General features: G+C 38.7%; 1 protein-coding gene across 4 annotated transcripts in view; it reads left to right on the top strand.

The window, feature by feature from the left end:
• efr3a (EFR3 homolog A (S. cerevisiae)) overlaps positions 1-12,049 on the top strand; it is a 145,711-nt gene that overhangs the window by 59,084 nt on the left and 74,578 nt on the right. For all 4 annotated transcript variants that reach the window (XM_042429470.1, XM_042429472.1, XM_042429471.1 and 1 more), the window contains 2 exons: positions 642-792; positions 11,411-11,532. In XM_042429470.1, the coding sequence (XP_042285404.1) occupies positions 642-792; positions 11,411-11,532 (273 nt within the window). The remainder of the gene's footprint in view (positions 1-641; positions 793-11,410; positions 11,533-12,049) is intronic.

Genomic DNA, 12,049 nt, shown 5'->3' on the forward strand with positions numbered 1-12,049 from the left:
TCATCACTTTAGTTTTGATTGATTGGAGGCTTGTGTAATTAGAGTCCTGCTGGTGCTAAACATTAGCAGCATTAGCAACATTAGCAGCGTTAGCAGCATTAGCAACATTAGCAGCGTTAGCAGCATTAACAACATTAGCAACATTAGCAGTATTAGCAGTATTAGCAGTATTAGCAGCATTAGCAGCATTAGCAGCAAGCATTTTATATCTATTTATTGAAGGTTTTTTTTTCTTCTCTCTTCTTTCTTTGTCTCTATCTGGATGGTATTTTCGCACGTGTTTTCCCTTTTTATATATTATGAACTTTGTCAAATAATATGTACAGAAATGAGGAACTCAAATGATTTGCACTTTGGCATTGGTTGCACTTTATTGTTCGATTTATTGTATTTGTAAATGTATTATTGTAAAATTCAATAAAGATCTTTTAAAAAAGCAACATTAGCAACATTAGCAACATTAGCAGCGTTAGCAACATTAGCAACATTAGCAGCGATAGCAGCTTCAGCGCTGCTCTCAGCCCGCGTTAACCGAGCAGCTGCTTGTTGCTTCGGTTGAAGATTCAAGTTCAGTAATGAATTGATAATCATTGACATGCCTGATGGAAACTGGTGATTGAGTGTACGTGACTTGTCCTCAGGTACGTGGTGATAGCCATGGAGGCTCTGGACCAGCTGCTGATGGCTTGTCACTCTCAGAGCATCAAACCCTTCGTGGAGAGTTTCCTGCACATGGTGGCCAAGCTGCTGGAGTCCAGAGAACCAGACCTGCAGGTCCTGGGAACCAACTCGGTAAGACAAGAACTCCAGAAGCACCGGTAGAAAAATAACACAAACATTTTCATTTTATTTTAGTTTTACCAAACATGAAAAGCAAGTAGATATTTTGGCGAGGCACGTCCTGAACTCTGCCAGGAATTCACAAGAGTGCCACAATATTTCGATTTTATTTTTGATATCTGCTCCTGGCAAAGAGACGCACAAATATCTTGCCAGTGCTTTCAAACAGAAACACTCGAAGCAGCTGATACGTTGCCACGAGGAGGAAGACGATGACAGTGTGAAGGAAGGAAGAGACGAAGCTACAGAGAGAAATATTTCTTTATTAAGATGCTCTGTTCCTGAAAATAGTGACTCGTCTGAGTCTGTAATATGTAGAATGATTAATGTTATCAGAATACAGCAGCTTTAAAAGTATTTTAAACTTGAATATTTAGAAAGAACCACCTCTCACTAGTTGCTTGGGTGAACATCATTGAAGTAAGTAGCAAACATTGTGGAATTCATGTTTCTGTCTTATTAAAATGTTTCTCATCCTTCTTACCTTATTAAGACTTAATGATGTGCAATAAATGTGTGAATAATAGAGAAGATGCTGTAAGTGTCAGGAGGCTTGTTCAGACCTCTGGAGGTGGAGATCAGATAATAAAAACACGTCCAGCTAATCAAACTAACTGTGCACTAACATGTACAATATGTAACTTGTATTTCCATCACACACAATTCACAGACCCGCAGTAACAAACTGTACATAACTGGAGCTGCAACGATAATCAGAGTCGATTTTATCTTCAACTCTTTCAATAATCGATTCATCGTTTAGTGGTTTTTCCAGCAAAAATGCGAAACGTTTGATGGTTCTCTGTTCTCTAAATGTGGAGATTTGCTGCTTTTCTTACATTAAGGTGATGAACAAAATGATTAATTGATAAACCAATAAAAGAGCAGATCATTGATAATGAAAACAATAGTTTCTTAATAGCGGATGTACACGTAACTCTTTGTTTACGTCACACATTCATACATGATTGTGACTGATTTTCCAAACTTCCAAACACTCTTTTATTTATTTATTTTCCTCATGTTGTAACATCAGTTCTGTTACTTGATGACAGACACTATAACAGATATGTGACATCTTCTGCTCTCTTTACATTTCATCTCAAGTATAATCATTTCCTCTGATGATAGTGTTGGTTTCCTGCTATAATATGCGCCGCTTTTTTCCATCTTTACACTTCTCCTGCTTTCTGTTTTAAATTATTATACTTATGTTTTCTTATCACAAAGTCTTGTGCTGTGCTTCCTGCAAATTTGAGCGTGTAAGCGACACAACAGAACCTTATACTTGAATTTAACAGGTCAAATATCAAATCACATTCAGTTTTTCTTCCGTATTTGTGCAGGTTTGTTTAATCAAAATGCCTCCTTGCAATGAAAGGAATCCATCTTTTGTGATTTTTAGTATAAAAACAAGCCGGTATTAACATAAAACAACAGTTCATACTCCACACACACACAAACAGAACATAAAACACATCAGTCAGCTGCAGCCCAGAGGTTGATGATGTCGGTGGTTTAAATACCTAATTTAACTTTTACACTGGCGGTGGAAATGGCCCTATAACATATCCTGTGAAAGCTAATTATTATTAGCCTCCAGTAGCCGCTAGCAAATGTCAGCCCCATCTCTCTCCTTCTAAGTCTTCTGAAGGTGAACCCTAAGTTTCCCCCTCATCACGCCTCCTATTCTGAGCCTGTCGTCGTTGTCGGCGGTTCATCTGAGCGAGAAACGGAGCCGATGGTTTAGATGGGAAAGCCTTTGCATTATTTATGTGTGGTATTTAGAGTCTGACAGAGGAGGAGAGCGGATGCAGAGGCAGGTAGCCGAGCTGGAGGTTGGATTGTTGGGTGGGGGGGGGGGACGACCGCCTTTAGGTGAGAGCCGTGTTAATTAAATTTTCCTCATGGTGCTGGCTACAAAGCTCTCCGTTTAATGTCGGTGTTTTGGTTTGTTTTTTTTACCTTGTAGCCGAGGAAAACGAAGCGCTTGTGTTTGTTCTGTCGGGTAATTATCAGTTTAATGAGTTTGTTTGAGATGTCTGCAGAACAACACCCAACGTCGAGCTCAACAAATTACAGCAGTTTTTATTGAAAGAGTGTTTGAGAAGCGGCCGGCTGCTTCCAGTTGAGCCACAGCGGCGACTAATTAGTCTCAAACATGACACGTTTTTGGGGTTTTTGTGGATGTTTCACATGCAGAGCAGCTTCCAGTGGTCTGAAAGTTCACATCCTCCATCACAACACTACAAGCAGCAAGAGAAGGAGGTCAGAGGTCACAGTGCCATAAAGCATTATTCTGGTTTATCAGTAATATAAACATTTTACTCACCAAGTTAAGAACAGAGATGTGGGAACACGGTGAAATCACTAAACCATCAGACACATTATCTGAACCACTTTATTTAGAGGTCAAACTCAAAGTGACCTGAAATGTTGGTAATAATCCCTCCGAGGTCAAAGTTGAAGCAGGAAGTTGGTCTGTAAACTGGGATGGATGTTTACAACAGACAGTTTGAGTAATGATTTAACCTTTGTTTTCTCTTCTAAGTAAGTTCATGTTTCTGACCCGTCAGACTTCTTTTTAGAGGTCTGTTATTAACTTAATGAGCTCAATGTTAATATTACTGATTGAAATGATGAGAAAAACTACAAAAAGAAGACCCAAGTTTTAATAAACCAGAATGATCTGCAGGCATTCATAACAGCTGAGCCTCGGGACCCAGACGGATCATAATAAAAGGAGGCACTTTAAGTATTTTAATGACAATAAATAAAAAGCACAGAAGATAAAATGCCATCAAATTTTGCAGGAACACTTTGTGGAGGTCTTTGGATGAGTCATGGAAGTTGAAGTGGATCTGGGAAAAGCTGAAGAACTGAACCCAAATCAAATAAGAACATTTTAAATATTGTTAGAGAGAAGATGAAGGTTTGTGTGTTTTCAGTTAAAGAAACCCTGCTGAGTTTCTGACCTCGAGTAGCTCCATGGAGGAGCTCTTCCTCCCAAAGTGAGCAGGTCACCCGGGTGATGCAACACACACACACACATATATATATACCCACATGGTTTCACATGGTTTCACCCCAGCAGGGAAGAACATTGAAAGCTAGTAAAAACGGATGTAAACAACGCAGGACTTTGTGTTTTGAGTTTTCTCTGAGGAAGGAAATGTCTTCATTGACCTTGAAGGACATAATCAATGTTTAACTCTGAAACATAACTCAGCTTTAAAAGCTGCTACTTAACATCTGACAGTTGAGTAAAGCTGAAGAGTTATCCTTACTGTTAGACTTAATGCATCTTTTGCCATCTTGGATCAAATTCATTGATTATTTTCTCAATAAATTAGTTATTCGATTGTCCATCAGAGCGGCCCAGAGCCTCAGATGATGTCTTCAGATGTTTTGTTTTGTCTGAACAACAGTCAAAATCTCAAAGATATTCAGTTTATAATGTTATAAAACAGAGAAAAGCAGAAAATCCTCCCATTGGAGAAGCTCTAGATTGTTGCTTAAAAAATAACTTTGAAAGAAATATTTACTTTTCTCTCGTTTGACCAATAGATTGATCAACTAATCAAAATACATAGAAAGAAAAATATGTTTTTATGTTCTGAAGTTTTGAGTCTCAATATAAAGTGCTCTATTAGTGGCCATGTGGTGGCGCTGTTGGCTCCATATTAACCACTTGTTCTTCAGCTTTCAGTCTTAACTTCCCACCAAATCTGAAGCAGAACCGTTGAGATATTCTGCTGATTAACAGACAAAATCAAACCTCTTGATCAGAGGTGATAAATCAATCTGTAAATAACTTCCACCGATGTATTTAATGACACATAGACTGATATATTCCTTCAAACATTCAACATTTATCACCTTTAATTCAACTCTTCACCAGAGAACAGCTTCTCCATCTTATCTCTGCCCAGTATATATGTGTGTGTGTGTGTGTGTGTAACTTCAGTATAAATGTGTGTGTCAACAGAGTGTTTCTATCCTGTCTGCGCTGCCAGGCATTCGCTGTGTCCAAATTTATCCGCCAGTTAACTTTATCACAAGAAATTGGCAGACTGCAGCGGCTAGAAGTGTCTCTTCCTCCACTTCATCTCAATAGAAGAGACACTCATCAGTCCGCACTCAGACACACGAAGCCACTGAGTCAGACACACAGGGGACTTTATACGTCGGCTATTTATAGCCTGTGGAGACGCTTGTGTCAGTGGATAGAAAAATCTGTATTTCTATCATCTTTCTTTTCTTTTTAACTCTCCCGTAAAGGTCTCGGGCAGTGTTTTTGGTGCAAAAACCAACTTGGAACAAGATGTTATATCCTCTACTATGCATCCAAGTTAACCATAAGCCAATCTGATGCTTCTTAAATGGGGTTTACTAATCAAAACAGCTCTGTAATTAGTGAACTGTACCACTAATCCATCTTTCTTCTATTAGATTCCTTCTGTTTCTTCACATGTGTTTTTACATTAGTTCACAGATGGCCTGTAAAGCATTGGCTTCTTATTCTAAAAGATGAACCCACATAAGTCCACAGTAGTCCAAGTCTTTTTTTTTTTTTTTTTTAATTCGTCTGTTTGAGGATTTTTGCAAAAAGCTCCGAGGCAAAATCAGAAACTCTTTGATGACCAAAAGCCTGTAAATGTGCCACAATTCAAAGACAAAGTGAACAAAAACACATTTCATTCAAAAAGAATTTGGTGAGTTTCCCAACAGATGAAAAAGATGGTAGAGGAAGTAGAAATAAAAAGGAATATAAAATATTATGGTAATTATAATAAAATAGACAGTGTTAAACATGGGTTGGATTAACTAGTAAGGGGGGAGCACCTGATCCAGCTCCCCCAGATCCACCAAGTTACTGTGGTTATAATTCTGAATGTGAAGAAGTTTTTTTTTTTATCAAACTCGATTAAACACAAAGTAATTGAACCCTTTCATGCATGAATTATGATAACCTCAGTCAGGATTTGTGTTTTTATTCCCCTTTAGGCATGAAAAACAATATTTGAACTTTTTTTATTGATTAATTAATTAATTAATTAATTATTAATTTAAATATGGGATGACACACTAGAGTCCACTGTGGTGGCTGATGTGCAACTATACCATCAAAACTCCCCCTGCATATCTAAGAAAAGGGCTTTTGAATAGCTTGAATAGCTCCAAAAACAACAACTCAACATGTTGAAACTTTAAGACTTTTCTTTATTTTATGAGACTTGTTTGTCTGCTGCAGAAAATGACACGTTGCTTCTGTTTGGAGTCTCTGAAAACTTTGTCTATATGTACTGTTGGTACACAGCAGCAGCAGCCTTACACAGTGTTACTCTAACAAATACTCAAACACATGTATTTACATTTCTGTTATTGGAGTTTGTTCATAACTGGGAGTTAGACCTCTCTGGGGTCTCACTATGTTAGCTAACACATGATGCATTTCTGCGTCTGTCAATGAGTTTTTGGCAAACAAAACAACACAACACATCCAGTATTTGCTTATGCATAGCTGATATAACACTATAAAACATGAAAAAAGGTCCTAACTGGGTGCAATAACACTGATGAAAGTCTAACATTGTTCTCCTGAGAAGCATATCTGACTTTATCTGCTGGATGTTTCACTTTCTTCACCAACTAACTTTGTGAAATAAACCAGAACAAAGCTTAAAGAGTGGCTACAAGCGACACCTTTCACATCACATTTGATCCATTTCTAATATAAAAATCTTTAAAACCTGTGCGTGAAACTCTTCATAGTAAATATACTTTGAACTTTTCCAACCTGTGAGCCTCGAGGTAATCCGGTCGCAGCTGTAGAGGAAACTTTTATTTTTAATGATGATCGTTCAGCACAAACGAGGGCTGAGGGGGAACCGAGCTCTCCCGGTCTGACAGTTAACGGGCCAACGGGTCTTCATCATCATTACCTGAGTCGGGGAGTCTGGAGGCAGCAGAGCGTTATGACTCAGTCTGCAACACAAGACATCAACACTCTCCTGTGATAGACTGCAGATTTCTGATAGTTCCCTCCAAACTGCTGTTAACTTCCTGACAAACTGTCTGTCACCCGCTGACGAGAGGGAGGTAAAAACGTCTCGTTTAGTGAGGAGATAGTAAATGAAGTCGTGATGGGTGCAGGTACAGGTGTAGGCTTGTAGACTGCTCCTGAAATAAGTTCATGTTTGTCTTTCTCATGTTCTGCATTTCATCTTGGTCCTTTATAGAGTAGAAATACAGTGGTAATTACTTTTGAGACACAGAAATAAGAATAAAACAGCTTCTATTTAACAAAACTTGCAGCAGTAGTGTTATGAGACATGCCCATAAAAGAAGAGTCTCTGAGGATTATAGACATGACAAAAATACAGGATTTTTACTTGTCTTGATGTCCATTTTTATCTATTTAATAATATAGGTTAAACTTCTCAGATTCACCCCGTTTATACTTATTCACTTCATGGGTCTTGGGTGGATGGGAAAGTTATCCAATCTCTAAAAAATATAAGTGCTTTAAAGAGGTATTTAACACAGATTTCTAACCAAAAGTTATCTGTCCAAGATGTACGTGTAATCTTTCCTCCTCCTATCTGTAAGTCAGTAAATATCCTCTATAGAGTCTGTTACAGCAGCTGAAATTACACTGAAATCATCTGTCCTTCTCCTGTGCGGTTGAGAGAAAAAAACAGCTCTGGTTGATTTCAACACATACGATCATACAGAAGACGAACTGAGCCGTTGTAGAGTTTATCTGATCCCTGATCAGTTCCACTGCTGAATGAGGGAGCGGTCCGTTGTTAAGATTAGTTTACGGAAAGTTGTTTGCTGGTAAACTGCAACTAAACTGCTTAAGTGTGCAAGTTCTTCTTATTCTGACCGTCAGATTCAGGTGCAGGACTGGAGAACAGCTGAGCCTTATTTTCATGTAGTCAGGAAAACCAAGACTGATTGCAGTGGTTAAGCGAGAGAGAGCGAGCAGCAGATAAATAACGGTGGAAGCGAGCGGAGCAGAGGAAAAGGTTAACAGGAAGTTAGTCAGTCTGGCAGTAAATGTTCAGTACAGACTACAGTGTGTAACAGTTAATAAACGCTGCAGCTTTTCAAGACCAAGAAAATTCACATCTGTTGTTTCCTAAACTGCTGGAAAAGTGAAGGAGGTTAGCTCCAAAGTTAGCAACAGTGGGTTAGCCTAGCTTAACGACGCTAAACAGATAAATAGAAAACGGTAGAAAACACTGATCTGGGTGTGATACACTTGAAATGACTTTTGTTGTCTTAACACAAAGCAAATGTAAATAACATGACCTAAATGAGATATAGTCTAAGATTCCCTGAATTTAAATGGAAAAAATATCTGATTAAAGCCTCAATTACAGACCAAGTGTCTGGATGCATTTGACACCAAGTTTTAGACTCTGAGCTGCTGACACGTTTCAGTCTGTTGTCAGAAAGTGTTGAGGTTTGATACTCAGCCCTTCTTTTAAATATCAAGCATCAACCATCCTGTAGGATTGAAAAGTGTCTTTAAAAATCAGTGGATTCAAATGGTGGTAAGTTTAAATGATGTAAAAATATATCAAAAGGAACTTTAACCACTTCTGTGTGTTCAGCATATTTCACATACTCATATTTATGATAAAAACGTTAATGATATTGTGTGTTGAATCCAAGCTTTGTGCTCAGTACAACTAGAAACTGTTAACAGCCACCTTTCATACCTGCAGGAAATAAATGTTTACTTAAAAAGACATTTTAGGTGAAGTTGCTTTAAATAAACTGTTGCCCTTGACAACATAATTGGAAAAAAGTTTTTTAATTGACTGCCATGTTCCCAAATGTTCACCGTGCCTCTGCGACGGCTGTTTAAATGTATTTTACTCTTTACTGCTTGTTTTGTTATGCTAGATAAGTCAAATCAGTCCATTTCACAGGACTTTTTTTTTTTTATTTTAAACGGAGCTTTTTGACGTCGCCTGAGGGAAGTAAAACTAACCGTGCTGGTGTTTGTATCACTCTCTCTTTCTCTCATTGTTGAAAATCCTAACCGCTCTGCCGTGAGGCGTCGCTGAGGCATGAAGCCTGTCGCTTTTTGATTAGTCTTATTTACATGATGAGCCCTCAGCTCCAGCCTGAATCCCCCCCCCCCCCCACCCCGCCCCTTCACTTAAAGCACTTATCCCCTCCATGTGAACACATTCACTCCTCTGTTCAATTAAAGACAAATGAAGAAATTCTAGAAATGTGTTCAAATTGCCTTAAAGTGTGTTTTTATTTTTAAATTGCTGAAAATGATCAAGACACACAAACACCACAAAAAATGTTCATTTTCATTTGATTTTATTATTATTATCATTTTAATTTGACATCACATTCATTCAGAAGCAAACCCATTTAAAATACATGACTATGACCTCCACAGTAACAAAAGCTAGATGTTATCAAAAATTGCAACTTTTATTTATTGATTATTCAATTCACTTCAATTAATTTGTGATCCATAATCTAGTGTGTTGGTTCTCTGGATCGCTGGTGGTTAGTGTTGCAGGGCATCTGTGGAAGATTTTTTTAATAAATGAGTTTATATATGTACTAATATGATTCTTTCATTAAATAAAAAGTATTATTAGAAGTAAAAATAACCAAAACACTGCACTGACAGGATTTAACAACTCTGAAAAACTTTCACGTCAGCAGTTATTTCATCTTTTGTCTTGACGATTTCCAGGTGAACATCACAAACACTTGAGTTCGTTTTACAGAGTAATTACAATCTTCTATGTTTTAACACAGCTGCTCCATTCAAATGAATCAGAAGGTGTCTTTATTTTAACATTGTGCTGTTTCTGTTTAAAAGCATCTTAAACAGACGTAATTCAGGAGCTGATGTGTTGATTGAAATGCAAGACAAGAAAAAACACATTTGAAATTCAATCATGTGATATCTTCACAGCTCCAATGTGCACTGGAAGCACTTCCTTGTCATCAAGTTGAATCTTGCCTTCACGTTATTAAGCGATAATTTAGTTAATAAATGAACAAAGTTTGCAAATAAAAAATACCTTTTTACTCCTTTTTCAGCAGATGTAAAGAAGTACAGTCTGCTTAGGTCATATTTCAGATTAATTCAACAGGATAAATGAGTTGAATGTGGTTCGTACGTGTTCTGTTCATGTGCAGGTGGATCACAAATGTGCAGCTTGACATGCCAGTTAATGACTGAGCTGTCTTCAAACCAAGGTTCAGTTTCTTCATCTGTAAGAGCTTGAAATTACAGCGATCCTAATCCTAATCAACCCACACTGACTACCAAACTGCAGTAAATAAATACCCACATGTAAATAAATCAATAAAAACTCATAAAAATATCTAAACAACAGCATCAAAGTAACCCTGTTGTACTTCCTTATAAAGTTCTGGTTCTACGGTCGTATCCTCTGTGGAATAAACAGTATGTGAGACAGGTGGTTTCATCCTGCCGCTGCCTTCACAATAAGACACTTCACACTGTCCACTAGCGATGGATGTCCCTCATCCTCCATAATCCTGCAGAAGATTTAGACAGGCGGTCAGGCTGTAATACTCAGAGTCCACCGTCCTCTCTGTTGTTGTTCCAGCCGGCCTACCGGCTCTCCCGGATATCCGACTGATCCTCTTTTTTGTCAGCGCAGCCCCCATTCCAGGATACACAAACATCAACCTCATGGTGGGGCTAGAGGGAAATTTAGGGGATCACCGAAGTCAGGAGGAGTCATCGTCTGAGCTCCATGAACATCTGTACCAATCATTCCAAAAGCTGTTTCAGTCTGGACCAAAGTGGTGGACTGACAGACTCACCAACAGCTGATCAGTTCCAGTCTCCAGTCTATTTAATGTCTGTTCTTTGATATGTGTGTTTTCTATCGTGTATATTTTTGCAAGATTGTAAAAAAACCAATTTAAATCCATTCAGGAGCCTCCACATTCCCTCCTCAGCCCAGTAATTAGACCCTGCTCCGGGCATGTCTATCACCTGGATTCCCTCCTCCTCCTCCTTTTCCGCAGCGTTACGGTAGCATGTTTGAGATGCCAGCAGCCGTTTGCACCTCCTTCCATCTGAGCCATTACCCCTCAGGAGAGGTTAGATACAAAATGGGAGGAAATTGACAGGTTTGAGTCACCGATGCCGAAATGTAAAGAGGAAATTTACCGGAGTGGACAATGATGGGGTCACTAGAAACGGCACTCGAGGCACAGCTGACTGTTTGGAGAGAGACGAGAGGACGCTTGTTTGGAGGGAGGAAATTATAGGCTGGATGAAAAGGGGGGGGGGCTCTCTAATGGTTATTATCATTATCAGCACCGCTTCCATTTCATGGCCATGCAACACTGATTCATCCCTAAAACACGATGATGATGATGTGAGGAAGATGCTGTTTGATGTAAAATCTTTCAAGTTGATATGTACGCCGTGACGACTTTAACCACGACCTTCAACCAGTAACCGTCTCGTCTCATTTTTGTGTTAATAGCGGCGAGTCTAACGAACATTTCCCTTCTCTTCCTGTCCTCTCTCTAGTTTGTGAAGTTTGCCAACATCGAGGAGGACACGCCGTCCTACCACCGACGCTACGACTTCTTCGTCTCCCAGTTTAGCGCCATGTGCCACTCGACTCACGAAGACCCAGAGACCAGAACCAGGTAAGAAGATAGAGACACACATACAGACGAGCAGAGTTCAAAACACGAACTCAACTCCATCATTCTAGTGGTGGAAAGTAGTTAAACATATAAGATTATGACATTCAACACATATCAAACCAGTGGTTCCCAACTGTTTTGGCTCGTAGTTGTGGTCATTTAACATGTTTCAGGTGTCTATGAGTTGATAACAGTTTCACCAAAGAGATATTTTTCCTCTAAACTTCTCATATGGTTTCAAAAAATAGTTCCATGCTCAAGATTACGACTTTTACTGTAACAGATTACTGTTACTAAAGGATCTGAGTAGTTGTTCCACCACTGCCAAATAGTTTTAGACACTTTTATAGGCATTTTTGATAAACTATTTTGTTAAATTTTAGACTTTTTTTTAAAGCAAAATAACTTTCAGACTCATTTTTGGCACTGAGACCTCTCTTAGAAACAACTAAGTACCTCCTCTGTGCAGCAGATGTGATTTTTGGCTCAGCCTTAAACTGGTTTCTGCTCCTCTAAC

The sequence above is a fragment of the Thunnus maccoyii genome, chromosome 12 (genome assembly GCF_910596095.1).
Source record: "Thunnus maccoyii chromosome 12, fThuMac1.1, whole genome shotgun sequence".
In the NCBI taxonomy this organism is placed as follows: domain Eukaryota; kingdom Metazoa; phylum Chordata; class Actinopteri; order Scombriformes; family Scombridae; genus Thunnus; species Thunnus maccoyii.